General features: G+C 37.8%; 6 protein-coding genes across 10 annotated transcripts; 4 read left to right on the forward strand and 2 right to left on the reverse strand.

Annotated features, from left to right (window-relative positions):
- The first annotated feature begins 59 nt into the window (after window positions 1-59).
- Window positions 60-1,262, forward strand: LOC9318184 (probable cytochrome c oxidase subunit 5C-1). Its single transcript, XM_021027420.1, has 2 exons — window positions 60-164; window positions 801-1,262. The coding sequence occupies exon 2, from the start codon at window positions 822-824 to the stop codon at window positions 1,014-1,016; it is 195 nt and encodes a 64-aa protein (XP_020883079.1). The 5' UTR covers window positions 60-164; window positions 801-821; the 3' UTR covers window positions 1,017-1,262.
- LOC9316366 (probable glutamyl endopeptidase, chloroplastic) lies at window positions 1,148-5,541 on the reverse strand. The gene is made up of 11 exons (XM_002882072.2): window positions 5,128-5,541; window positions 4,037-5,018; window positions 3,814-3,942; window positions 3,398-3,697; window positions 2,837-3,295; window positions 2,635-2,700; window positions 2,377-2,437; window positions 2,134-2,283; window positions 1,897-2,034; window positions 1,502-1,794; window positions 1,148-1,398 (listed from the first exon to the last, which is right to left on the reverse strand). Coding segments are annotated over exons 1-11 (2,886 nt in total). The 5' UTR covers window positions 5,435-5,541; the 3' UTR covers window positions 1,148-1,397.
- A 930-nt stretch (window positions 5,542-6,471) lies between these two features.
- On the forward strand, window positions 6,472-7,174 carry LOC9318185 (calvin cycle protein CP12-1, chloroplastic). Its single transcript, XM_002880253.2, has one exon. It carries the CDS (start codon window positions 6,627-6,629, stop codon window positions 6,999-7,001), a length of 375 nt encoding a protein of 124 aa, XP_002880299.1. The 5' UTR covers window positions 6,472-6,626; the 3' UTR covers window positions 7,002-7,174.
- A 1,734-nt stretch (window positions 7,175-8,908) lies between these two features.
- On the forward strand, window positions 8,909-18,008 carry LOC9316367 (PH-interacting protein). 3 transcript variants are annotated; one of them, XM_021028764.1, is made up of 26 exons: window positions 8,952-9,226; window positions 9,452-9,590; window positions 9,754-10,127; window positions 10,332-10,486; window positions 10,932-11,168; window positions 11,403-11,512; window positions 11,599-11,676; window positions 11,757-11,863; window positions 12,010-12,104; window positions 12,186-12,316; window positions 12,437-12,540; window positions 12,640-12,717; window positions 12,807-12,885; window positions 12,985-13,153; window positions 13,305-13,375; window positions 13,571-13,651; window positions 13,732-13,802; window positions 14,061-14,157; window positions 14,257-14,316; window positions 14,467-14,521; window positions 14,612-15,003; window positions 15,070-15,761; window positions 15,843-16,479; window positions 16,573-17,142; window positions 17,229-17,287; window positions 17,530-18,008. In XM_021028764.1, the coding sequence occupies exons 3-26, from the start codon at window positions 9,799-9,801 to the stop codon at window positions 17,726-17,728; spliced, it is 4,656 nt and encodes a 1,551-aa protein (XP_020884423.1). In that variant the 5' UTR covers window positions 8,952-9,226; window positions 9,452-9,590; window positions 9,754-9,798; the 3' UTR covers window positions 17,729-18,008. The 3 variants fall into 3 exon arrangements, with proteins under 3 accessions (XP_020884422.1, XP_020884424.1, XP_020884423.1); XM_021028763.1 differs by lacking the exon at window positions 9,452-9,590 and having other exon boundaries at window positions 8,909-9,226; XM_021028765.1 differs by lacking the exon at window positions 9,452-9,590 and having other exon boundaries at window positions 8,909-9,226; window positions 10,944-11,168.
- A 91-nt stretch (window positions 18,009-18,099) lies between these two features.
- Window positions 18,100-19,667, forward strand: LOC9316368 (ribosomal RNA small subunit methyltransferase). Its single transcript, XM_002880255.2, has 2 exons — window positions 18,100-18,615; window positions 18,831-19,667. Exons 1-2 carry the CDS (start codon window positions 18,298-18,300, stop codon window positions 19,569-19,571), a joined length of 1,059 nt encoding a protein of 352 aa, XP_002880301.1. The 5' UTR covers window positions 18,100-18,297; the 3' UTR covers window positions 19,572-19,667.
- Window positions 19,668-19,812: 145 nt separating this feature from the next.
- On the reverse strand, window positions 19,813-26,103 carry LOC9316369 (histidine kinase CKI1). Of its 3 annotated transcripts, none has more exons than XM_021028766.1 (10): window positions 25,193-26,103; window positions 24,257-24,347; window positions 23,990-24,052; window positions 23,821-23,879; window positions 23,461-23,700; window positions 22,694-23,353; window positions 22,224-22,602; window positions 21,551-22,134; window positions 20,230-21,462; window positions 19,813-20,153 (listed from the first exon to the last, which is right to left on the reverse strand). In XM_021028766.1, exons 4-10 carry the CDS (start codon window positions 23,875-23,877, stop codon window positions 19,932-19,934), a joined length of 3,375 nt encoding a protein of 1,124 aa, XP_020884425.1. In that variant the 5' UTR covers window positions 23,878-23,879; window positions 23,990-24,052; window positions 24,257-24,347; window positions 25,193-26,103; the 3' UTR covers window positions 19,813-19,931. The 3 variants fall into 3 exon arrangements, with proteins under 3 accessions (XP_020884425.1, XP_020884426.1, XP_020884427.1); XM_021028767.1 differs by having other exon boundaries at window positions 23,990-24,070; XM_021028768.1 differs by lacking the exons at window positions 23,990-24,052; window positions 24,257-24,347; window positions 25,193-26,103 and having other exon boundaries at window positions 23,821-23,916.
- Window positions 26,104-27,728: the final 1,625 nt, after the last annotated feature.

The raw sequence follows: 27,728 nt of genomic DNA on the forward strand, positions 1-27,728 counted from the left end.
GGGCCGAGCATAGATGTTAGCCCAATAGGTTGGATGAGAAAATATATGATCCATGATGAGAGGAGACTATAAAAATTGATTAATCTCTCATTTTAATCACACACTCCTGAATCATCATCGTCTTCATTCGCTCCGGTCGTCGTCTACCTCCACACTCCGACTTGGTAAATCCCCCAAATTCATCTGTCTCTCTTTTTCTTTTGATTTCTAGATTTTATAGTTTTTGTCGATTCGTCTTCTAGATGTAAATTAAAGAGTGATTCTGATTTAACCGATTCGCATCGGTTCCTCTTCTTCTTATTGCGTCGATCTAAGGGATCGAGATCCAGAGTTCCTCGTGGGAATTTTTTTGAAGCTATATGGTTTTGTAGTAATGAAAGTTTATCATTTTCGTTCGAGGGAAGATTTTTAAACTTTCGTTATGCGGATTCTGGATATTAGGCTGATTTTTTTTTTTTCGTCTGAAGGATTGTCAAAGTTATAGATTAGGATGGAGATTGCGATTTAATTGAATTGTAAGTTTTTTTATCTCCCAGTCATACAAATCACTAATTGCCTCAAGGGAGGAAGATTCATGTTTGATTTCTGGGGTTATTCTTTACAACGAAACAGGTTCATGTTTGTATATATATAGTTGATTTTGTAGTATCAATACATTTCTGACTTGTGGTTATGCTTGATCCAAACTTGATCCAGTTTTTCGAGTTGGTTGTTAGTTACATTTCTAGCTTTTGTCTAGTGAAGAATGTAGGTAGGGCAATATGTTTGATCTTTGGGGTTATGCTGTTATATTTTGATAGGTTGAGAAGAAGAAAGAAGAGATGGCAGGACACAAGGTTGCACATGCGACATTGAAAGGGCCTAGCGTTGTCAAGGAGTTAGTTATCGGTTTGGCACTCGGTTTAGCTGCTGGTGGTCTTTGGAAGATGCACCATTGGAACGAACAGAGGAAAACCAGAACTTTCTATGACTTGCTTGAGAGAGGTGAGATCAGTGTTGTAGCTGCTGAAGAGTAATTAAGCCGCTCAAAACCTGGTTCCTCAAGACTCTGTTTTATTTCCATTTCTGTTTGTTTTTATTTTTGGTTGGGTTTCTTAAAAAATAAACAAACAAATCTGAGAATGGGATTTGTCAGGTATAAACAAAGTTTAATTCAAATGTGATGTTCATTCAGACACAATCTCTCTTGTTTTGTTTCACGGTCTGAGAAATTACAAAAGGTGAATATTGATGCAAGTATTGCACTTGAAAGAGCGTTTCCAGTAATTCAATAACCTTTTTTCATATTATTATGAATCGAGTGTTCTATGAAAAAATAGTTTGTGTTGCATCTGCCTTTTCTTGTTCTGCTAGTGCACTCGAATGCTGCATGTGGCTAGTGAAGCACCTTTGGGAACTCTGGAAAAAAGCATAACCAGCAAGTCCACAAATTGAATCAGCTAATCAAATGTGAGAAATCTTGTGGTTTTGTTTTCTGTTCGGGAATGGTGAGGGAGTTTACCAGAGAAGTGATCTCCTGAGCTTGGAGTGAACTTCGTGCTCACCAAACTCCGGATTACCACCACCTGTGCCAGTGGCTACTTTGTCTGAAGAATCTGAGCCTTCTTTGAACTGGTCAGGATTTGTATCTGCATCTGCTGTGTTTGGAACGCAGTATTTTTGAAGCCAACGGTCAGTTTCCCAGAGAACGTGCATAATGCTTTCCCGTGCTGAGTACCCGTGGCTCTCGTGTGGAAGAACAACAAGACGGCAAAGGGCGCCGTGGCCTTTTAGTGCATTGAAGAATCGGTCTGACTGTTACACAAAGTAAGTGAAATGAATATAGTTAGAGAGAACCAATCCAGTGAAATATAGCTGTGAACCAATCCTTTCAAGTAATTTCTATGAAGTTATAACCTGCATTGTTAGAGTTCCTGGGTTATTGTCTTCTTCACCATGAATAAGCAAGATTGGCTTCTTGATTTTATTAGCAGACATGAATGGGCTCATCTCTACATAGACGTTAGTGGCTTCCCACAGAGTTCGGTCCTCGTTCTGAAAATTTCCAGGCATAGTTAAAGAATAACCAAAAGGATAGATCAATAACTATCTAAATGCAGAGAATGAGACGAGAAAGACAATTGGTCATGGCACCTGGAAACCAAAGGGCGTGAGTGTTCTGTTGTAAGCGCCAGATCGGGCTATTCCGCAGGAGAAAAGATGAGGAGCATGAGCAAGAAGATTTGCAGTCATAAAAGCTCCATAGGAGTGTCCCCCAACTGCAATTTTGCTTGGATGAGCCACCTTGAAAAAAAGGACAAAACAATAGTAAGTTTCAAAACTGTTGTGGTTTAATACACTATCGAGATGATGGATTTAGGATAAAGCAATGCTTACTCCACGCCTGACGACTTCCTCTACAGCAGCCTCAGCACTTGCAACCAGTTGCTCTACATACCTGAGAATGTTGTTTCAGTTGTTCACATTAGAATCTGTCAAGCTCAAGCACATCTCAGATCTGAAACTTAAGTGGTTTGATGTCATAGGTTCCCACTTAATTAGTTTGCTTATGCTTACAGGAAACCTTTAACCAAGAAGATATCACTGGTTTCCATGTTTTCGTAACCAGCTTTACGAAAGTAAATATCACTGTACCTATCATTAGCCTCTTCATCACCTTCACCAATTATAGGTATAGTAGGTCCAGATAATATAGCAAACCTGCACAGTGCAGAAAAATCCAGATGGTATAAGCTAACACTCGATCAACAAGCTCAATGAAATAGACTCCAGCACACTGAAACAACAAGAAACAATACCAATGCTAACAAGCATAGTATTGGAAAATGTTAGATACCTTCTAGCAAGCCAAAGAAGGGCAGAAGTTGAACCAATGCCTGCAAATTCATTTGGAGAGCCACGGACTTGACCAGCAGCATCTTTGCTCTTGAATTCACCAGGATAAGACCAAAACAGACAAGGAAGAGGACCGTCTTTTGATGGATCATAGCCTGGTGGTAGGTATAGTGTTGCAGTAAGTTGAACCCCGTCTTTCCGTTGATACCTGATCATCTCTTTCTGTAGCGAAGCCAACTGCGGATACGGATGAGGAAAGTTTGTAATCTGTTGCACTTTCCTATCAGGCCAAAGTTGGAGAGAATATTGGGTGTTTTCTGTTTTAGACTCCTTTGATGTCAGAATTTTCAGCTCCTCCATTTTTAAATCCCCTTCTTTCTGGTCAGACATCAAAGCAACAACTGTCTCGAAATACTTTTCCTTGTCGCTCTCCCAGATTCGTTCTTTGTTGCCTGTATTTCTAGAAAATTTTGTACAGAACATTCAGTTTGTTACCGCGTAATGGCAATAAAAACAAAAGGAAAAGCGCAAGAAAGAGAAGTCATTGTCAGGTTGGGCTTACATGTCAAACAAGTCAAGGAAGGGCACATTCCCTTGTGGTGTAGCCCCACTTCCGTTCAGTAATACATAAGTGCCTTCATCATTTTCCTTCTTTATCTTTGCTATCACATATGTTCCAGCAGCGGTTCTCCTCAGCATGGTTGAGCCAGGGTCTGAGTACACATCTTCCGATGATCTATCAAACAAGATGCGTGGACTGACATCATTAGATCCAGGAGAGATAACCCACGTCCTTGTTCGTCGTGTTTTATACCATGATTCATAAACTAGAGCTAACGTATCATCACACCAAGAAATCCCTCTGCAGAATTGAAATCGGATCAATGTTAGGACATAGAAGGCTTTGATGAAGTTAGTCAGTTTGTTGATAAGATGGCATAAGTAATCTGCAATATCTGCTGTGTTTTTAGTTTTTACCCATAACGAAGATCGAGCTTGTGTAACACTTCTGGTTCTTCTCCTGCCAATGGTTCCGCAGACTGCATATAAACAATATCACGCGGTGAAACTTCGATTTTGGCATCACCTCCATCTTGTGTTTCTGCCCTACATATCTCAGAAGAGTTGCAAATTGATTACTTCCAAATCCCATTTTGGAACGTGTACTACATGTGAATCACATTGAATCTCAAATATTTACCAGTAGATGGTTGAAGGCTTGTCTGCTCGCCAGTTTATTGAACGCATTCCTTTCCGCACACTATTGGAGGCAATGGGGATATCTTCAGCTAAGGGCAAGTCACATAGCTGTCTTACAAATCTACCATCAGTTGTCCATACTTCCACCTTCTTTGGTAATCTACCACAAGGTACAATGAAGGAATATGGCCTGTGAAGTGATGACACTAACAAGTATTTATGGTCTGTCGAAGGGTCTAACGATGTATACACTGCAGGAACCCCTACTTCCTTCACTGTGCCATCCAAAGAAGCCAATACTAACTGTGATGTGGCGTAGTAGTCAAATAAATCAGCATCATACTCATCCTTAAGCAAATCTTGGAATGTTCTAACTTGGACAACAGTCTTCGTCTCGTTTGACAGAGTTTTGGGACCAGATGGCACCAAAGGTTTCTTTGGTGGGTCTCCACGAGATGAAGGGATTGTGCTCACCAACAAAGTGGAATTATCAATCCAAACAAAACTCTCAAAAATCGCATTCAGATAAATATCTTGCGACTTAAACAATGGTCTAGCTAGTCCAGTCTCAACATCAGCTACCCATACTACTGGCTTACTACTATTTCCGTTCTCATCGACCCGGATGCTGAACGCCAGATGCTTACCGTCATTAGACCATGTAACAAAGTTAATCTTACCACCATCTGGAATGCCAGTGATCTCCTTCTCTGGACTCAATGTACCATCAGGCAATAACTGATGGATTCCTAAACCAGTATAGAAAGACATCCTGCTTCTGGTATTGCAGTGTCCATCAATTCGAACACCAGCAAGCTTTTCCTCTGGTCTAGCTAAATCAGCGAGGGGAGGCAATGCTCTCCGCTTGAGAAACAATATCTTATCCCTATGTGGTGAAAATGACAATGCCGGGACTGGTGGAGCATCTACAATATCTCTGATCTCAGGTGGAGGCAGACGATATCCAGTGCCTAAAGCCAATTCTACATAGTTCAAACACAGACAAATAATCAAAAACGATTTCTCAGATTTCAACTGAATCCTACAAAATCTGAGTGGCGTCAATTGAATCGGCTAAAAAGGATGTATTACCATCATCTTCAGTTGCAGTAGCAGAGGCTGATACTGAGCCATTAGAGGTTCCACCACCGTCTTCAGCACCTCCAGGACAGACAGATGCGAGACAACGAAGCCTAGCAGCAGCACGTGAAGACATGACAGTGGTCAATGGGTTATCGGAGAATCGGCGAACTCTTGCGCAACGGCGTGTACACAACGTAGAGAATCCGGAAAGCTTGGGAAGTAGAAGGAGAGAAGCAGCCGGCGACGGAGACGGTGGAGATAAATGGCAGAGAGGTGAAAGAGAGAAACGATGACAAGCTTTGTGAAAGCGCATCATCTTTTTTTAATACTTGACTTTTTTAACCTTTTTAAAGTGCTATCACGAATGATTCCCTGCCTTTTTCTATTCGACGGTTCACTAAAACAATACGACTACTGTGGGTATTTTTTAACCACGAAACAAAACTCGGGAAATTATCGGCGGCAGTGGTCACTGGTTATGTGGGCCTTATCTATGGCCCAACTAGCGCTTATTTCCTAGAATATGGCCCATTATAAGTCAGTCGTCCTCCATCTCTAGAGAAGTACAAATGTAAATGGGTCATGTCAAAATCAGAAAATTGACCCGAAATTCTGAAATCGGATCTTTGAAATTTTTTTGGAATATAAATTCGAATTAATAATGAAAAATCGAACTAAAATCAAATGTTTGTGGAAATCAAATAAAATTTGATTGTACTTAGAAAAAATTTAGAGATTATAATCTTATATATCATTATATTTATAAATATTATAATTTCATTTATTAAAAGTTTTTCAAACTACCACATGTTGAATAAATTATATTTTTATCAATAAATACTATCATGCGGGTTGATCCGCCAACCCGCGGATGAAAACCGATGACCCACTGCGAATCAATCCATATGGCCCGCTTATTTGCAGGTTTAATATATTTTCCCAATCTGCTTAATAGTGAGATGATTTGGGTTCGACCCGCGGTTTTGGACCTATTTTGACTGCTTTAATTCTCATGATTCGTCTAATTTTTGAATTCTAAAACACAAAATTTCATTTTGTAAATCATAATTAATATGATTGGTTTAATTATAAACAATTTCATATTTTCTTTACAATTTGTTATTAGGAATATTTATAAGTACACTATACGATTCGTTCTATTAAAAACATGCACAATATTAAAATCAACGTATGTATAATCAATATTCTCCCGCGGTGGACCGCGGGTCCGATCCTAGTTTTTCTCAACAAAATGAAATACTCAAAAATAATTATGCTAATTTTTATGAGTAGTTTATGTCTATGAAAATTACAGAAAAGAAAATGAACAGAAACTATGACGGAATACTTTTTGTGAAAAAATCTAAATACACGCGGCAGAATATGGTTGGTTCTTAGAAGATAAGAGGATTGTGTTCACAGAGTTTAATAACGTGAACGAGTATATTTATCTTCTTCATCTCTTTCCATCAAAAAAATCTCTCCTCCTCCATCAAAATCCTCCAACGATGACAACCATAGCTGCAGCTGGTCTCAACGTCGCTACTCCACGAGTGGTCGTTCGACCGGTGGCTCGTGTATCCGGTCCGGTCCGGCTGAATTACCCGTGGAAATTCGGTTCGATGAAGCGGATGGTTGTGGTTAAGGCGACATCGGAAGGAGGGATATCGGATAAGGTGGAGAAGAGTATACAAGAAGCGAAAGAGACATGCGCCGATGATCCGGTGAGCGGCGAGTGTGTGGCGGCGTGGGACGAGGTGGAGGAGCTGAGTGCGGCGGCGAGTCATGCTAGGGACAAGAAGAAAGCTGGTGGCTCCGATCCTTTGGAAGAGTATTGCAGTGATAATCCTGAGACTGATGAGTGTCGTACTTATGATAATTAAAAAAAAAATTTGTTTTTGATGTTCGAATTATGAAAGTTTAGGTATGGTCGTCAGATCGATGTTTGTTCTTCTTGTCCTTGTTGTTGTGTTTGTGTTTTTGGTTTGGTTGATGATTGTAATGTGATAAATGAATATGAATATGAATAGTACAATACACAACATATGTTTCATAATTTGTTTTGTTCGATTACATTTGCAGCTTGTGAAATTGATAATAATCTCAACTATGTTTTGATGAGGCCGGCTGTGATGATCTTAGGCCTCTTGTATTTGCACTCGCATATGTTCCTTTTTTTGTGTGGATGTGGAGAGGTATGTGTCAAAATGATGTGGAGTCGAGGGAAAGATGAAATGATTAGACAGTTTTGATCGATTGTAAAAGAGCTGATATGGGGATTAATCTAGTTTCAACAAGATGGGTAACAACAACAACAAACAAGCGCAGCATGTAATTCTTTTCCTAAAGAAATTATGTTGATGCAGTATAAGCATGGGCCGATGTGCAAATTTGACATATAGAATAGAACCAGTTTATGGCAAGCCTCATGGTGATGACTGATGAGAAACAGTAAATATATTAAGGAAATTACTACCCACTAGATTTTAACCTGCGGTATACCGCGGGATGATTTAATATTAAAGTTAGTATAAAAATATTTTATAAATTGTATCTCCTTATAAAATATTTATTTATATTATAGTTTACAATTGTTATTAAGTAACGGTATACCACGAGTCCACGAGATAATTATTAATAAACTGAGGATTTAATCAGTATTAAAGCGGTATATAAATATTGATTCAAATTCGTCCGCCATATAAATCATTTCCGAAATATAACCCGTTCCGTAATTTCTTAACCCGTCCTGTGATTTGTATTAAAAAAAATAAGGATTAAATCCGTATTGAAGCGGCGGATTAATGATATTTTAATTTTTTTATTATTGTTGATTCAAAAACCCGTCCCGCCAAACCCATCCCGCCAAAAAACTCATTTATTTTATTAATGTTCTTATTTATGATATGATTCTGAATCATTGTCTAAATATTTTAATCGATGTAGAACGTTGAACACACATTTTCGTCAATTGGATAATATATGTCCATTTTTAAAATTTCGAATCACAGTATATGCAGAAAAAAAATTGATTTTTTTTTTACTTTATGTATTATATGATGATTCAAAACAGTTAAAAACAAATCAAACAAAGATGATAGGAGAATCATAATTATAAATCTTAATCAAATCTTCTAAAAATCTAAATTATTAAATATGGAATATCCGGTGTATGAGTTGGGTTAAATATAACCCGACCCAACAAATTTTTTGTGAAGGAAATTTTAAAATGGGTCGGATATCCGATATACCCGAAAGCTTTTTTACCCACCCGTCACAAAAAGTGCTGCGATTATACTAGTATAGATGTGAACTAATTTGACCCAAAAAATAAATAAAAGTGAACTCAAAAAAAAAAAAAACTGAAATATATACAATTTTATTTTCTTGTAACAAAAAACACCAGTGAGAAAAAAAAGTGAAAGGATTCAAAATCGTTTATCTTTTTGCATTAAATTGATTTATAAAAAAAATGAAATAACATGAGTGTGCTTGTTTGATCTTCTGTGTTATTTTGCAATTTTGAATTCGTTCACATATATAATTTTTGGCGGTTCAGAAAAGTAGATTTTAACAAGAAAAATGCATCGGTACGGTATCACCAGTTAAAAGTCTGAAGGTAAAAAAATGATTATTAATAACAAAACGTCATTTATACCCTTACAATTCTCAGGCGGTTTAAAGAAGGTGCAATAACAAGTAAGGGGTATATCTGTCTTGTACATACGTAACGGAGTTTCCTTTTTTCCCTGCTTATTAAAAACTCTCCGTATTGTTGTTTTCTTTTCTCAAATTTGTATTTTCCAAATTTTCCAGAAAAATATCACAGCGGTAAAAAAAAAAAAAAAAAAAAAAAAGAGAGTCACTGGTCTTGTTGTTTCGTTCTTCCTGGCGATGTCGTACCAGGACCAGGAGCGCACACAATTCGCAGAATGTAACGTTGGTTACTCTTCTTCTCTCGTTTTCGTGACCTAAGAATCCTTCGAATTCTCTGCTCCGTCTCTCTGGTTTCGTCCTTCGAAGATCGTTGAATCGAGATTCCTTTCTCTAGCCACCCATCAAGTGAGCTGTATCTTTGTTGACCTAACTAAACCCTAGCTTCTTCGAGGTTTGCTCTTTATTCCCTTGTCTTTCTAGCTGCCTAATTTGCGAGTTTTACTTGATTTTCATTTTTATGTATGATGTGTGTGTTTTCCATGTAATTGGATCTTAGGGGTTTTTGATTCGGGAATTACTCGTTTGAAATCGCATTTAAGATTGCGTCTCAATGCTTTTTTACGATCCAATTCCTTGTGATGTTTATTCCTTGTGATGTTTTGTGGATTCCTTTCAGTCGCTTAGTTAGGGGAAGCTCTCTTTCTGGTGCAGTGTAAGGTTCGATTTCAATACAGATGATCCTCTACTGTGTAGGAAAAACAGATAAAATTACCTCAGATTCCAATTTTAAAAAGAGAACCCTAGTTTCTTATTAAGTAAGTGGGCGATTCTATTTCATATGATATGTCTTGGTGTTCAATATTTCTACTTTCAAAAAAAAAATTATATGTCATCTGTGTTTATCTTGTCGTTGCTACTCTAAAACTGAGTCATTATATTCCATGCTTTAATTGAGGAGACTATCTTTCACTTTCGCAGTGGCATTTTGTTGACGAGTGCTTCTCTTCCACACGCTGCCTTATCATGGACTGGATACACAAATCTACTCCTTTTTTGGAAACTTCGAATTTGGCAAACCTGGTTCAAGGAAATGTTCCTCTTGCGCCACATGAGAGCCATTCTTCGCTAACTGATGTAGATATGGACCTTAGAGAAGTCTATTTCCTCATTTTACATTTTCTTTCTACTGGCCCCTGTGAACGAACCTTTGGCCACTTGAGAGACGAAATTTTGGAAAAAGGCCTTTTGCCCCGTAGATATCATTCCTGGTGGTCAAGAAGTGGCACTTGTAGTGGGCGTGCTGACGATGATGGCATCTCCCTCCCCTTGAGTTATGATAATTTGATAGAGAGGTACTGTTTCTTTTCTTTCTTTTTTTTTGCTTACTCCACTCTTCCGTTGTCGAGTTACTATGGATGCTTATTGAAATGTTCTGTTACTTGTCTCTCAACATGTGTCTTGTTCATTATTTTATTTGAGGGTTCCCACCTCCGTAATTGTGCCCAAGTTTTTTTTTCCTTTCATGACTTCTGTCATCATGTTTCTTTTACTTACAGGTATCCTCATATCGAAAAGGATCACTTGGTGAAGCTTCTCAAACAACTAATTTTAAACCCGTCTTTCCCTTCACACATGAGAGTTGAAGGAAATGGTCCTAATGCTGCTGATGTTCCAACACTATTGGGATCTGGCACCTTTTCACTTGTCGATCGTACGTATAATTCCTATTCATCTACTTTGTCATGCCTGAATTTCAAAAGCTTTTCCATGAATTGATGTTTGGAAATCAGGATATGTTTTTTCTTTTAACTTTTGCATGCTATTCATTTGATTTAATTTCGACCGCACATTGTTTCTAGAATGGATCGCTCTGCAACATTTTCCTTTATATCTGGGACTTGAAAAAATCCCATATATGCATAGAACCTGATAGTGGCTCTAGGGCTGTGCATTTTAGAAATTTGTTTTTCTGGCTTTGGTAATCTTTACTTGGTATCATGACTTGTATTGGGAATTCTGGTGAAGTAGCTCATATAGGAGAGGTTAAGTCCAGGGATGCTTTAACTTGGAAAGTCTCTCTAACCTCTCTAGTTCTTACCCTAGGTCTTTGATTAAGTTGATTCTGAATCGTTAATTTTGTTTTTTTCTCTGTTAAGGTAAAAATATAGTCTCTCAGAAAGCTAAGCATGTTGCGTCATACTTACGCTGGCCGCATATGCATGCCGATCAAGTGCGTGGCCTAAGTCTCAGAGAAATTGGAGGAGGTTTCAGAAAACACCACCGTGCTCCGTCCATTCTTTCAGCATGTCATGCTATTGCAAAACCATCAACAATGGTTCAAAAGATGCAAAATATAAAGAAGCTCAGAGGACATCGTAATGCTGTCTACTGCGGTATGATCTTCACAATACGTCCTTTGTCTTGATTCTCTGGTTTGTGGGAATTCTATACTTTGTTTTGTTACATGTGCAACCTTGGAATTTATACCAGTCTGTTTACATCTTCTGATTAGAGTATCTGGAAGTTGTAATGTAGTATGTCCATCATAGGAGAACTTTTCATTGTCACAGGATGTTTTTGTTGGGTAGAATAGTAACTGTATGGTTATTTATACTTTTGTTGCACAGCTATATTTGATCGTTCTGGAAGATATGTTATCACTGGTTCCGATGACCGGCTTGTCAAAATTTGGTCAATGGAAACTGCGCTTTGCTTGGCTAGCTGCCGCGGACATGAAGTGAGCTATTGTTTTTCCATATTTGTAAGACATAGGTTGTCGACTATTCTATTAAAATTAGCCTCGCCTATGCATGTTTCCTGTAGGGTGACATTACAGACTTGGCTGTTAGTTCAAATAATGCTTTGGTGGCGTCAGCTTCAAACGATTTTGTGATTCGAGTGGTAAGAATACAATTCTAGTCTTTAATGTCTTACTTGTTTTTATTTATTTGTCAGTTAGATAGTGTTGATTCTTATGACAGTGGCGGTTGCCTGATGGAATGCCAATTTCTGTATTGCGGGGCCACACTGGAGCTGTTACCGCAATTGCATTCAGTCCCAGACAGGCGTCTGTTTACCAACTTTTATCGTGAGTTCTGTTCAATATGTTTTCTATTTTAACTAGTTCGTTTCGCTCTATTCAAGACCCCTGGATCTTTAGTTGGGAACTTGGGATGTTTTATACTGCGTCTGGATTGGTAATCAGTTATTTGTTGTTTTTTATAATCTATGTAGGTCATCAGATGATGGAACCTGTCGTATCTGGGATGCTAGGTATTCTCAGTGGCTCCCACGAATCTATGTTCCAAGTCCTTCAGATGCTAGCACTGGTAAGAAGTGGTACATCATCATATTTTGTTCAATGTTAAAATATGTTTGGTTATAGAGCTCATTGGAAGTTTATCTCTTAGGCAAAAGCACTTTTACATCTTCCAACACGGCATCCACAAGCAATGCATCTCAGAGTCATCAAATATTATGTTGTGCATACAATGCCAATGGAACCATTTTCGTCACGGGTAGCTCTGACAGCAATGCAAGGGTCTGTGTTAAACTTTCAACTTTAGTTATCCTCCTCTAATTATGCAGAAACTGTGGGATATGTTATTTGGTTTTGGTTTGCTTGTTAGTCTTGATTGTCAGTGTTTCCATAATCTTGCAGGTTTGGAGTGCCTCAAAACCTAACTTGGATAATGCTGAACAGCCGACTCATGAGCTGGATGTTCTACGTGGCCATGAGAATGATGTCAACTATGTGCAATTTAGGTATTTTCCGGTGAACATGGTGCCTCTCTTAGATTGTGCATTTTGTTGGTTGGAGAACATGAATAGATATCTAAAAGGGTATTTTATATTTTGTTTTAGTGGTTGTGCAGTGGCTCCAAAATCTTCAACAGCTGATACTCTGAAGGAAGATAGCTACCCAAAGTTTAAGAATTCCTGGTTTGTTTCACGTTTTAAGTGTTAGACTTATCGTCATTCCTCTATCTTCCTTTTATTCTTAGTTAAGGATTAATACTTTTGATTACTAGGTTTTGTCATGACAACATAGTAACCTGCTCTCGCGATGGTAGTGCAATTATATGGACTCCAAGATCACGTAAATTCCATGTAAGTAGTTAATCAACCACAGAATGCAATGGTGCTTTGCAAGTTATTGACAGCAAATATCCGATTCTATCATCATTTCCCTCGATTTTATATTTCCAGGGGAAATCTGGACGCTGGATGAAAGGATATCATCTCAAGGTTCCACCTCCTCCACTTCCTCCACAACCTCCTCGAGGAGGCCCACGTCAAAGGTTTCTTCCAACACCACGGGGTGTTAATATGATTATATGGAGCTTGGATAATCGTTTCGTACTTGCCGCTATCATGGGTAAATACTTAATCTTAGAGGAAATCTTATGATGCATAGATTATCATTTTGATGAATATCTCTCAGTCTCACTGTGTTCCAACCATGGATAGTAAAGTACATGAACGTACTACTCTCTTCTGTTTCCCTTAAACTGTCGGTGTATATTCAGATTGCAGGATTTGTGTTTGGAATGCTGCTGATGGTAGCTTAGTGCATTGTTTAACTGGTCACAGTGAATCGGTAACAATCCTCTAAAATTTCTACTCCATCATTTAGTTGGGCCTTATTTCTTTCCCTTTTTTTTTGAGAATTGTGTGCTTCATAGTTCATTGTATATTGCATCTATCTTCAAGTTTTGTTGTTCATCCCCGACTTTCTTTTGGGAGATACTAATATTGATATAAATGATCTGTTTCACTCATCTTCTCTTTGTAGTCCTATGTCTTGGATGTCCATCCTTTCAATCCTCGGATTGCTATGAGCGCTGGCTATGATGGGAAAACAATCATCTGGGATGTGAGTTTCATTTTTCTGGATAGGAATAATCCTTGGATCTTATCAATAGTTGTACTTACATCCTTAGATTTTTTTTCTAGATATGGGAGGGTATACCAATCAAAGTATACGAAATCGGGAGATTTAAGTTGGTTGATGGAAAGTTTTCACAGTAAGTAACCAATGAAATTTCCAGGACAAGATACTCTATATTTTTCTGTTTTGTGTTTTGCAAATGACCTAACTCCAGTTAAACATGCACATGACTATTGAGTCTGAAACTAGAAGAAACAGTCATGTTAATCATATCCAGTTGGGTATACAATTTAATATTTCTTTCAGTAAGACATCTGCTTCTAAAGCAGTTATTTAGTCACATGAAAGCTATGGAATCAATTTTTTATGATACTATTTCCCTGGCACTGTGTAGAGATGGGACATCTATCGTGCTTTCAGATGACGTTGGCCAGATATATTTTCTAAACACAGGACAAGGAGAGTCTCAAAAGAATGCAAAATACGACCAGGTATGGTGGATTTTACATCTCAAACGCATGATCATTTTCTGGTATATGGCTGAAGTCTCTATTGCTTTCTGACCCTTTGTCTTGCTTTCTTTTGTTTAGTTCTTCCTTGGTGATTATCGTCCTCTTATTCGAGATACCAATGGACATGTTCTTGATCAGGTGTGTTTCAAATACTTGTTTCTTCTGTTTTCTTTCTAATTTCTGTTGCGTTCTTTTTAATAGACCTCACCAAACTGTGCATACTTTTTATATCTTTGCACCTGCTATATTGTTAAATTAATTTTAAGCTTTATAATTTTCATGGTGCAGGAGACGCAGCTTCTTCCTCATCGGAGGAACCTTCAGGATCTCCTTTGTGATTCAAGTTTGTTTCCAAAAGCTCATCTTTATTTTAGTTATGCAAGATGTTGGTTATTCAGGAAACATTTCCTGGTGTTTTATTTTAAATTTTCAGGTATGATTCCGTATCCAGAACCTGACCAGACAATGTTTCAGCAACGCAGACTTGGTGCACTAGGAGTTGAATGGCGTCCTTCCTCGATAAAGTTTTCTGTTGGCCCTGATTTCAGTTTAGGTCAAGATTATATAATGCCTCCTTTGGCTGATCTGGATAGATTGATCGAGCCATTGCCTGAGTTTATAGATGCTATGTACTGGGAACCAGAACACGAAGTTCTGAGTGACGACAATGATTCGGAGTATAATGCTGAAGTTTCCTCTGATGGAGCTAGGGCAAGCCCATATTCCGACTCGTCAAATGAACTTGAGTGCAGTTCCGAGGACAGTGAAGTTGAAAATATTCACGAAAATAACTATCATTGGAAAAGAAGAAGAAAACATCCTAGGGTATGTTTTGCTCAACTCATGCGATTTTGTTTGTCATTATCTATTAACTAACTCCCGTTTTCTCAGGCTGAGGTCTCTACTTCATCTGGAAGACGTGATAAGAGGATTTTGGATGAGAATGATAGCTCGAAATCTGGACTTAAGAAAAGTAAGAACCGGAGAATTGTTGTGAAGGCTTCAAAAAGAAAATATTCTGATGTCAAAGCATCACGGCCACAAAGAGCAGCGGCTCAAAATGCTCGATCCTTGCTTTCTAAAATTTCTGGAAGCTCTTCGGATGAAGTTGATGATGATAATGATTCATCCAACAGTGAATCTGATAGAAGCATACCCACTTCGCGACAGTTGGACAACCCATCTCATATGCTGGAATCTCTTTCAAATGACAAACAGAAGAAAAGATTGATTGTAAAGATCTCTGTTAAGAAGGCAGCTGAGTCTGTGGAAAGCAAGGGAGATGTAATAAATCAGGCTGATTTGGAGCAATTATCTTTTAAATCTTTGGAGGAGAATCACAGAGTGATTGGTATATACTCCAGAGAACCCGGGTCAGGTTCTGTAGATGCAAAAGGCGATTCATGGTGTCAGAATATTCCCTACTCTATGAATACGCCACAGAGAGAAAAGGCCGATAATCAGTTGATAAAATCTTCAGATCAAGACCAGAATATGTGCAAGTGGAGGGACGAGATTCCTGTTTGTGAACCTAACGAATTAACTGTGCCTGAGAACGTAGAAGAAGCCCAACCATTTAATGGGTATGGGAAATCAGACTATAATGGGAACGTTTTGTTTGTATTAAATTTCCACAATATCTAATTCATCGTATTCTCTTGCAGGGATGAAGATCTGTCGAGAGTTGAACCCTTGTCTGGTCAGTCAAGACATTGTGATATAGATACTTCTATGGAAGCTGATGAGATTCTTCCAAAGAAAGTTCGACGACTGAGATTAAAGCTTCGGCATCCCAACAGTCCTCTAAAACTAGAACCTGATGAGGTAGCAGATGATTTGGCAGATGGTAGAGATGGATTTGCATCCATAGCTCCCTCTTCTGTGAATCCGATTATGGATTCTGAACCTGTGATAGATAGTGTTAGAGATTCTTCTGCACATGACTTTGAGTTTGGAGAATCTACAGCTGATGTGAGACGTAGGAAAAGATCCGTAAGAAGTGAAACTAGTACAAGAAATAGCGCATTACGCATAAGGTTGGGCTCTGGGTCTGTAGATAAAATAAAGAATCAAGGGATGGCTTCCACAAGCGAGTATGATGGTGCATCACTTGAAGAATGGCCTTCTACCTCAAAAGCTGGGTCCCGGTCTAGATCTGCAAGCACCAGCAAACCAAGTCTGCATACTGGGATAAGGTTGAATAGTGTCTCAAGAAAAATCTCATGGTTATTGTTGTCAGAACACGAGGAAGGCTGCCGTTATATACCCCAGCTAGGAGATGAAGTTATTTACTTCAAGCAGGTAGGTCCTTTTGGCTGGTAATTCGTTGTTCACTTCCATGTATTAATTTGCCAAATGTGGAGTTAATAAACTTTCCTTGACTGTCGTTTTCAGGGTCATCAAGAGTTCCTTGAAACTAGAGAATTAAATGACAGGGACCGGTCAAGGTACCTTCCCCGAAACCTAGGAGCTGTAGAGATTTGCAAAGTCGAGAAACTTAACTACGATACATATCCTGGTTCTGGGGAAAGCTGCTGCAAAATGACCCTCAGGGTTCTGGATTCTTCTTCATCACATGCCTCCCGCAAAGAGTTTCAATTGACACTTCCTGATCTCATTAATTTTCCTGATTTTATTGTGGAGAAGACTCGATACGACGCTGCAATTCAAACAAACTGGGAAATTGGTGATGAGTGCCGTGTATGGTGGAGAAATGCATCCGGTGAAGGCGGGGCTTGGTGGGCAGGTAGGATTGAGTCTTCACAAGTAAAATCCACTGACTTCCCAGAGAGTCCATGGGAAAGATACAGAGTTGACTATGAAACAGGGGACACAAGTCTTCACAGCCCGTGGGAGTTTGACAATCCCCAGTTTCCCTGGGAAAAATCTACCATCGAAGAAAATAGAAGAGAGAAACTGCTTTCATTATTTGCTGGACTAGTAAAATCAATCAGCAAGCATCAGGTTTGTCTTGTCTCCCGAAACTATCATTTCTCATCTTTCTGTTATCCTCTCGTAACTGTTATTTGCTTTTGTTATATATTCTTCAGGATAGTTATGGGATCCAAAAGCTAAACGAAGCTGCTCAAAAGATGGATTTCTGCAATAGGTACGGTACTTCACAACACGTAGCTCTCTGCAGTTGATTGTTTCAAAACCTCCCTAGTCCTATAAACTTAAGAATATTCCCATCTGGATTTGTTCAAAAAAGGAAACCCATCTGGTATACTTGGAAATCAGAAACGATAGTTGAGTGGGTGCTTATTTAAGTAACTCATATGATCAAACTGGTGGATTCTCTTATGTGGCAGTAATGACTCATGCATTGTGTAACTCTGGTTAAAATGGCAGGTTCCCGGTTCCTTTATACCCTGAGCTGATTCACCAGAGACTAGAGAATCAGTACTACAGAAGTATTGAATCGTTTAAACACGACGTGGATGCAATGCTCTCAAATGCGGAGTTGTATTTCGCTAGAAACGCACATATGCTTTCGAAGATGAAGCGACTCCGAGAGAAATTGACAAAAACGTTAAGAAAGCTGATCTGAGGATAAGACTGGTATATGCTTCTTTTGGTCCTTTGCTGAATATGTATCTTGTAGGCTGCGGCAGTGTTTTTTTTTTTAATTATATAGCGAAGAAAGGAAAATTTAAAAGTTTTCACTCTACAAAAGAAGTCGGTTTTGTTTGTAGTCACCCGACACAGGTTTCAATGTTTCATGTATAGTTTTAGTACCACAAGACTAACATGTCTGTAACAGAAATTTCACTCTTTTGTCACAAGAATGACATCATAAGTCTAATTTTATTACAAAAAGATTATTATTATTCATTTGCAACTAAACTTTGTTTTTCTTTTAGTTAACTACTAATATTAACATTATACTTTCGTTTAGAAAAGCATGTGAAATTGAAAACGTTATTTTGAGTAGAAATATTTAAAAAGAAAAAAAAAATGAAACCGGACCAAAAAAGAATAAAAATAATAACAGAATACGTAGTAGGTTAAATAAATAGAAAACGCGGGTGGAAGAAAGTAAGAAGAAAAACCCTAATCATCATATCTTCTGCCGCCGTCGTCTGTTAGAGGGTTTCGAGAGAAGCAAAGTGAGCAAGAATGGCGGGAGGCAAGATGAGGAAGGAGAAGCCCAAGGCTTCGAATCGAGCACCGTCGAACCATTACCAAGGAGGAATATCGTTCCACAAATCGAAAGGGCAACATATCCTTAAGAACCCTCTGCTTGTGGATTCGATCGTTCAGAAAGCTGGGATTAAGAGTACCGATGTGATTCTCGAGATCGGTCCCGGTACTGGAAACTTGACCAAGAAGCTTCTAGAAGCTGGCAAAGAAGTTATCGCCGTCGAACTCGATTCTCGTATGGTTCTCGAGCTTCAGCGCCGTTTTCAAGGAACTCCCTACTCTAACCGCTTGAAGGTACTCTACTGCTTTTTTTGAGATTGTTATTGATTTTGTTCATTTTTCTAAGCTTAAGAAGTATATCTGTTGAGATATATACTGGATTCTAAATTTGAGAACTTGAATTCCAGCATCCTATCTAGCTACTCATTTTGATGATTCATGTTTGGAATATATTGGTTACTGGCACATACATACACATATGCTGATTGTTCTCCTTTGTCTCTTTTAAGGTAATTCAAGGTGATGTGCTCAAGACCGAGCTTCCCCGGTTTGACATATGTGTGGCTAACATTCCCTATCAGATATCATCTCCTCTCACATTCAAACTTCTCTTCCATCCAACAAGCTTCAGATGCGCTGTCATCATGTACCAGAGGGAATTCGCCATGAGACTCGTTGCCCAGCCTGGTGACAATCTCTACTGCCGTCTCTCTGTCAACACTCAGCTTTATGCCAGAGTCTCCCACCTCCTCAAAGTCGGCAAGAACAATTTCCGCCCACCCCCAAAGGTCGATTCTTCGGTTGTCCGCATCGAACCTAGGAGGCCTGGCCCTCAGGTTAACAAGAAGGAGTGGGATGGCTTCTTAAGAGTCTGTTTCATCAGAAAGAACAAAACCTTGGGATCAATTTTCAAGCAAAAGTCTGTTCTTTCCATGCTCGAGAAGAACTACAAGACTCTTCAGGCTGTACTAGCTTCTTTGCAGAACAATGGAGATGCTGCTTTGAACACCTCCATGGATCTTGGTGACCAGAGCATGGGAATGGAAGATGATGACAACGAAATGGATGACGATGATATGGAGATGGATGACGGAGAAGGAGACGGAGGAGAAACATCAGAATTCAAGGAAAAAGTTATGAATGTGTTGAAGGAAGGTGGTTTCGAGGAGAAGAGATCTTCAAAGCTATCACAACAAGAGTTTTTGTATCTTCTCTCCTTGTTCAACAAGTCTGGTATTCACTTCACATAATTGTTTTGTGGTGGGAAAGTTTTGTCCTTTATTATTATTCAAGTTTAACATTTGGATGTGAAAATCAATCAAAGTCTTTGAGGTTATTGACGCTTTCTTCTGCTCATAGTTAAAAATGAATCAGTTTTTTCTGTTAATCTTCTAAACATCTAAGCTCAATGCAGTGTCGTTACCCATAAAAGATGCAATGTTTTGTTTCCTTTGGCTGAACATCTTTTGGGACTTTAGACTAGTTCATCTGTTTTGTGTCTGAAGTGGCATATTCTTCTCAAAAACAACGGGAAGCTTAGAATAAACTGAGAAGTAAACTGCTATAACATGGTACTAGCAAAATGCTGCATACTGTCAACTTATACAATACTAGTGCAGAGTAGTCGTCTTGCTCTCGATTTCTCTAATGACGTTTGCAAGTTGATTCAAGCTTTTATCTAAGAAGGCGTCCATCCCAGCTTGAACGGTTTCTCTTGCTTCTCTTGAACCAGGATCATGACCAGATACCGCTATAACTGGTATACGCACCCCATAACTTTTCTCCACTTTCCTAATCTCTCTAGTTGCTTCATATCCATCCATTTCTGGCATCTGTGCATAACATTAAAACTTATTAGGAGTAAACTATTTGTTTTTGTGTTATGGAAGGTTAGTCAATTAAACTTACTTGGCAGTCCATGAATATGTAGTCAAACGGAAGCTTATTTACTGAACATTGTTCTTCTTTTTGTGTAAGCCCTTCAGTGACTAATCTCAAAGCTTCTTTTCCACTGTCGCATTGTAAGACCTCGGAAACTCCCATCTTCTTCAGCTTTCCTGTTGCAACTTTACGTGTTAAAAAGTTATCATCGACCACAAGAACTCTCTTTCCTCTTAAGAATTCATCGTCACTCGGCTTGGAAGTTCCTTCCTCGTCCTCTGCGTTTCCAATAGGCTTTCGACCACTACTCACTGACTTGATCCTAGTCTCGCTCTCTGAAGCTGTTGGTGCCATTATCGTCTTACCTAACTTTTTGTTAAACATTGAGCATGGTCCTTCTTCTTGGAATTTATGTTTTGGTGATCTCTCTGCAACAAAAGAATGTCTCAGCAGTGATTCCCTTTGCAGCTCAGTAGGTGTTTCTTTTAGCACAGTTCCTCCAAATTCAGGCAACATCTTCAAGACTTCCATAAGACGTGATCCGTGCAAGGGCCTCGAACAACTAATGTCCCCTCTCTCACTTACACGAGTGCTCGATTCGTTAAGCCAAACAACTTTACAGGTTATTCCATGGGGCAAGCCTTTACGAAACTGTTTGACAATATCGTAAAGCTCAAGAAGTGGTCCAGTTTTTGCATCAATCACCAGAAGGACAACTGCAGAGAAACTGGTGCTTCTCCTTTTAGGAAGTTGGCTTCTTGAATCAATACCATCCATGCCAATCAAAGGTAACTCTCTTGAGCTTGGACATGACAAACTACTCTCTGCTCTTCCCATGGAACTCTGAGGTGAAAATCCAAAAAGTCTCTCCAAGGCATAACTCAAATGCTCCCATTTCTCCACCATTGTAACTTTAATCCCAAGATTCTTTATGTATTTCTCGGTAACTCTCCTACGTTCTTCATTTTTCAATAGGAGAACCACTCTAGAACATTCTTGCTTCGGACTTGAGCTGAGACAATTGTTGAATCTAGGACTCAGGTTGCGTATATTCATGCTACCTCCCAGTGAAGTGTTTATAGTTAGCCCGAGGTCTGGCGTGGATATGTAATCGCCTCCTGCTTGAATATCTGGTCTCACTTTCATGTCACTCACTGGAGGAGACTCTAATGTTGTCAATAAAACATTGAATTGGAAACATGTTCCTTTCTCCCCCATGGCCTTGTCTGTGATTCTTATCTCCCCTCCCATTAATCGTACCTATAATAATTGATCAGAAACGAAAACCATTTAGATGCATTGCCATTCACTTGTTAAGAGAATCAACATTTTCAGTTTAGTAGCTTACCAAAGACTGCACAATCCCAAGCCCTAAACCAGTCCCTTGTTGTCCTTGAGCTGTTTCTCTTACTTGAACATAGTTTTCAAACACCGATTTACGCATCTCCATAGGTATCCCTTTACCTGTATCATCCACTTCAAACACAAACTCCATCGTGTTGGCATTGTTTCTTATGGAATTCGAAATTTCTGCTTCGTAGTTTGATGACTGGTCTTTATTCTTGCATAACATACTCTTTAAAAACTTGGACACACCTTGAGGGTCTGATGCAAGGATCACAGAGCTTTTGGAACCTGGCCTCTGAGCCCAAGCTCTGATCAAAATGTGCCCGTCGACTGTGAATTTGACAGCATTGCTGACAAGATTGTTGAGAATCTGCTTCAGTTTGCCACTATCCCCTCTCACATTCGAGAATTTGAAAATTGAGCCATCGTGTGAATCCAAAACTACATCCACCCCTTTCTTCATCGCAACGGGATGGTAAAAATCGGTAACGTCTTCAAGAAGTTTTGACAAGTTGAAATCTTCTTCCACTAACTGCATCTTCCCGCTTTCGATTTTGCTCATGTCCAAAACAGAGTTGAGCAGAACTGTTATTTTAACAACATGAGGAAGACAAATCTGTTAGAGAGACAGTGAAGAAAACGCATAAGAGAAAGCTAAAGAATCAGAGTCTTACCAACCAAATCCTTGGAGCAAGCATTCACTTGCTTGAGAGTGGTGTCTATGTCGGAGCCAGGTTTAACTTCATCACGACATATATCTATCAGACCTTTCATCGCTGCAAGGGCACCTCTAATATCGTGGCTAGCATTTGCAAATGCTTGACTCTTGTTCATGCTCTTTCGCTCAGCCTGTTGTGTTGCTTCCATTTGGTTTATCAGCATTGCACGCATACGCATCTCTCTCCTTGTTGCTTGCATCATAAACCACACAAACCATACAGGCCAACCCAAGCCAAGAAATATCACAACCACAATAAGTTGATACATTGCCTTATCCGCTTGGTGCTTGATTCGTGTTGCTCCTCCTTCGTTGGGAAACATGAGTGTGTATCTCTGGTAAAAAAAAACAAAAAGACCATTGGAAGAAGCTGAGAAACAAATCGATGCATTTTTACATCAAAGTGAAAAAAGTTTCAGTATTTACCAGAGGAACACCCGAAACTTCAAGAACAGAGCAAAAAGCTTGATATGTTGATCTTTTGATCTCCACCTTGTAGCCAATGGTACTGCAATTTTCAGAGATGCATTGAGACCAGACGGATTTAGAATCTCTACCAAAGCATATCGAGCCATTGGAGATGAAGAAAGAAGCATTCAGTGAACCTTCACGAACAAGCACCGTCCCGTCCTTTGTCCACATGTAAAGCTCTTCGCCGTGTAGATTCAAACTGTTCAAAACATCGGTTAAAGTCTTAACCGGAAACCCTAGCGAAACAAGACCTTTCTTGTTGTACAAGCTAACCACGCTCTGAATCAGAGTCTCGTTATCTTTTTCTCCCAAACTCGTTCCTAGAAAGGTGGTAGTGTAATTATTACTTTGTGCTGCTTGGAACCAATCTGTATGGGTTAAATCTAACGGCTGAGATTTCGTTGCGTTCCCGTTGAGACGACCGGTTAATTGATCAATGTTTTGAGTGTACCAAGTGTAGTCTCCACCACTTGAATTTGACGACGAATTGGCAAAAACAGCGACACTTGTGTTTGATTCTGCAATGTAAGAAAAGAAGAGACCGTCCCTACTAATGTAGGAAACTTGTGAGACTTGAGGGATCGTTGAATAAGCTTCAAACAACAATGGTGCAATCTGAAGAACAACAACAACAACATAAAATTATAGTTAATATTATAACTCAAATTAATCCTAAGATAGTGATTAAAAAAAAAGAATTGATGTAAATTACTTTTAACAACCTGTGTTTGAATCTCTGCGAAACCAATGTCGTTGTTGGTGAGATAAGAATCTATAACTCTCGCTAAGCCGATTGTAGATAAGTTTGTCTTGGGATATGTGAATTTTCCGATGTTTTCAATCTCGGAAACTATACTTGTCCGGAGATCTTTGGTAAATGAAGCGACGTCTTTGGCTACGTTATCCGTTGTTGTTCGCCACTCCGAGATCGTTATGCACCCAAAAACAACCACCAAAAATGCCTATATTTATAACATCTAATGGATGATATATACATAAAATAATTATATCATCTAAAAAACAAAAACGAGATGAGTAGACATGTAGAATCATCGTATAATTCAACAGAAAAAAAAAATTACCAGGACGCAAAAGACCACAATTGGACGTGAAGCCACAAGCTTTGTAACTTTCACCATCACTTCAGTAAATTTGTAGATCCACAAAAAGCAAAAAATCAAATTCATTATCTCTTCATCCTTTATAACTTTGATTCTAAAGATCAAGACTCGTCAAAAATGGCAAGATTACCTAGAGCGGCTATCGTTTTCAGAAGAACAGATTTCTGTCTTGATCAGTCTGCGAAGAGAGAAGCTGTTGCAAAGGAAGCCACTAAAAAAAGCTCAGATTCATTTCCCTAAATATGTTGGACTATATATGACCAATAGTCATGTGAATCACGGACCATGAGCTTCAACAAATGTTTATGCAATTCTACGAGGAAGCATATTGTTAACTTATTGTAGGAAGCGATACATATAAAAAAGCAACAAAAAAACAACGATCAAAGTGCCTTACATTTCACGTTTTGTAAAGTCAAGGAGAATGATAAACCCTAAAAAACACTTTTCTTATTCTCACTTCTTCTTCCTCGGAGCAAGTCGATACCCTTTTGAAAAAAAAAAAAAAAAAATTGATTCTCAAGATCCATTTCTATATATTTTATCTAGGATTGAACTATACATATAGGGGTGTATATATATATATATATATACATGCATATATAATATACTATATGGAGATGAAGAAAAGAGTAAAATAATATAGATATAGATACCTATAGATCTTCCACCAAAGAAAATCATAAACTCAAATGCAATAATAAAATTAGGAATATTTATGAATATATTTTATGTATTGCAAAGGGGGAAAGGAAGCTTAGTACAAACAAATCATGGTAATAAATAAAAACAATCATCTCATTTTAGGAAACAATCTCAGCCATTCGGATTTTAGTTTTAACCTAAATCTATTACATCTAATAGATATTCATGAAAATAATTATACATAACAAATTTTAAAATTAAACGTCAATATAACACGAAAATAGTATTTAGATTTCACATAGAAGAAATATAGATTCATCAAGAAAGTCTAGAGAAAGGGCTAGTGAAAACGATATAACCTTTGTGAAATTGAGCGAAAGAATTAATGTGAAATCGAGTTATCCATAAAACAAAAGGCAAAGCTGCGGACATCCTTTACATATTTAGAGATTTCTGTACATAAATGGTCATATGTATATATGTATGTATGTATGTTTTAGGATTTGTATATATATAAAGATAAATTATCTTTAAATTTATGGAGATCCACGAACTAGCTTAGAATTCCATACTGCATGTCTGAGGTAAAAAGAATAGTTTGGCTGAGAAATTTTCTAAATCATGGCAACAATACCACCACTTCACTTAAATCTACAATTTTAGATGTAAATTCACGACTCAAACTTACATCTAAAATTTTGATTAAAAGAATGATTTGACTAACAATTTTTCTAAGAATCTTGGACGATGCACCATTTTCACTTATGCAAATACGGTCATTTAGTCATATATACTACATACACCATATATAGATTAATTAGATTTAAATGGTCACACCATAAATATATAACATTTATGATATAAACTTGTTTGACGATAATCTTTTATAAATGTTGAGATTACATATTAAATACAGTAAAAGTGAAATTTAATCCAAAAATAGTTTTCTTTAAAAGTAACATATGCTTTATTATATATTTAATTTAATATCATTATAATTATAAAAGGAAGTAAAGATTGTGACTTATTAGAAAGAAACTTACAACATATAACCCAAAAAAAAAATGTTAAAGCTTTATCCAAGGAATTAAGTTTAATTATAACACTATTTTTAGTTTTTCAAATTGAATTTTGTTATTTAATTATGATAATTAACATATAGTTTTCAATGTTTGGTTCCTTACAAAAAGATAGGATGAGGTCACCAATATGACGGTTGGGGGAGGCGGACATACTCCATGATATTCAAGTTGTCGATAAAGTTCAGCTTCTTCTTTTTTTCTTTTCTTTTTTGAGCTTTTCCTAGGGTGAATTGCAAAACTAACACTTTTGGATAAAGTTATTAAATATATAGCACTATAATGTAGAGAATTAAACAAGTAACGTAAGAGGGAGATGAAAAGTCCATTCACTCTTTCTCTTTTGTTAGAAGAAACGGACGCGCGCGTGAGCGCTTTGGTATGCAGTGTAACGTGGCAACATTTAAAACAAAGAAATTCTCTAACAACTGACTTCTAATTGTCCAGTGGTTGTTTTAGCGGAGATGGTGGTGGTGGTTGTGGAGGTGATGGTGACGGCCTGGTTGTGGTGGTGCCGTGGTGGTGGGATTGTGGCGGGTTGGTGGTGGTGGAGGTGATGATGATGGTGACGGCATAGTGGTGGTTGTTGCGACAGTGGTGATAGTAACAACAACACAGCATTGTGGTGGTGGTGGTCGTGGATGTGGTGACAACTTTAGCTCTATTAGCTTCATCATCATCATCTACTATTTTCTTCAACGCCAGATTGTTGGATAATGAGAAGAGGCAACCAATTTGAGAATCACTAACTTATATTCTCTAAATATCAAAAAAGCAGAATCAATATCTGCAAATAGTAGATGATTGCTATATAGAAATAGTATACTATTTACATAGAGTCTATACTATTTGATTGAGTTAATGATAAATTCATCTGGAGAGAGAGAGAGTAAGACACGACAGAGGAGCGGTTGGACATCATCTAATGAAAGTGGGGAGGAGAGAGATGAGTGAACGAGAAGTAGAGAATGACGATTGGAGGCTCGAGAGGTAGATTCAATGACAAGAGAATAAATTCTTGGGGATGGGGGATATAAAGAAATCTAGTGAAGGAGAGCTTGGTGGGAAGTGGGAAAGAAGGAAGTCCGGTGGTAGTGGTCACGGTGGGAACTGGGAAAGAAAGAATCGTGAGAAAGAGAAAGAAAAAGAAGATGAAAAGAAGAGTGTGACACATAAGGTAAAATAGGAATTAATATATAAAATATACAGAATATTACTTTTTTTTTTGTGAGGTGTTATAAATTTAATTCCTTCGTTTTTTTGGTTACTCTTGCAAATTTCCCCTTTTCGTAACAAAAAAAAAAAAAAAAATGAACTTCATATGAGCATACAAAGATGTCATTGTTTGGCTTTCAGGTTTAAATTTTCTATAAAAGTAGTAAGGACACAAAAAATCATTTATGTGATTAGTTAATCAAGTTAAAAGACAAATGGTTGTATAATATAATGATAGCGTTAATTGTAGTAAGAAAATAACTTTATTGATTTCATTAGAAAATTAAATTTGGAAAATATTTCATTAGAAAATTAAATTTGGAAAATATTTGATATGGTAATTTCGGTGAAAACATTTCTAAGAATCGTGGAGATGGTCATTTGTTCTGTGTCTGCTGAAATGGGCATATTCTCACCTTTTATATTTTGGTGATGTCTCTGCAACAAGAGAATGTCACAGTAGCTGATTCCCTTCAGAGATGTATAGGTGCTTATCTCTTGACTTAGTTCGTTCCAAATTCATGTAACATCTTCAGCACTTCAACATCTGCAGCATCTTTTTTTCTCTATAGGTTTTTAGAGATCTAAACTATGATACCATATAGGAGATGAAGCTTAAGTTTATTTTTTTTTTTTTTTTGGTAAAAAAGCTTAAGTTTATTGATATGAAGATACGAGTATATATATACATACAGGAAAAAAACCTAAGACTAGCTACTTGTGCAATACTCGTAAGATACAAGAGAATATTCACAAGTAATAGATATGGAATGTTTCTATATAACTAGATATCATATTCATATCCTAACACTTCAAAAAAATATGCTAAGAGACGTCACTTTTTTAAAACTGGAAGGGAATTAACGTCGTTTTTATAACCGACAAAAAAAGATGGCGTCTAAAATAAAATTGAAAGAGGATATTTTTTAG

Source organism: Arabidopsis lyrata, assembly GCF_000004255.2.
Source record: "Arabidopsis lyrata subsp. lyrata unplaced genomic scaffold ARALYscaffold_4, whole genome shotgun sequence".
NCBI classification, from domain to species: domain Eukaryota; kingdom Viridiplantae; phylum Streptophyta; class Magnoliopsida; order Brassicales; family Brassicaceae; genus Arabidopsis; species Arabidopsis lyrata.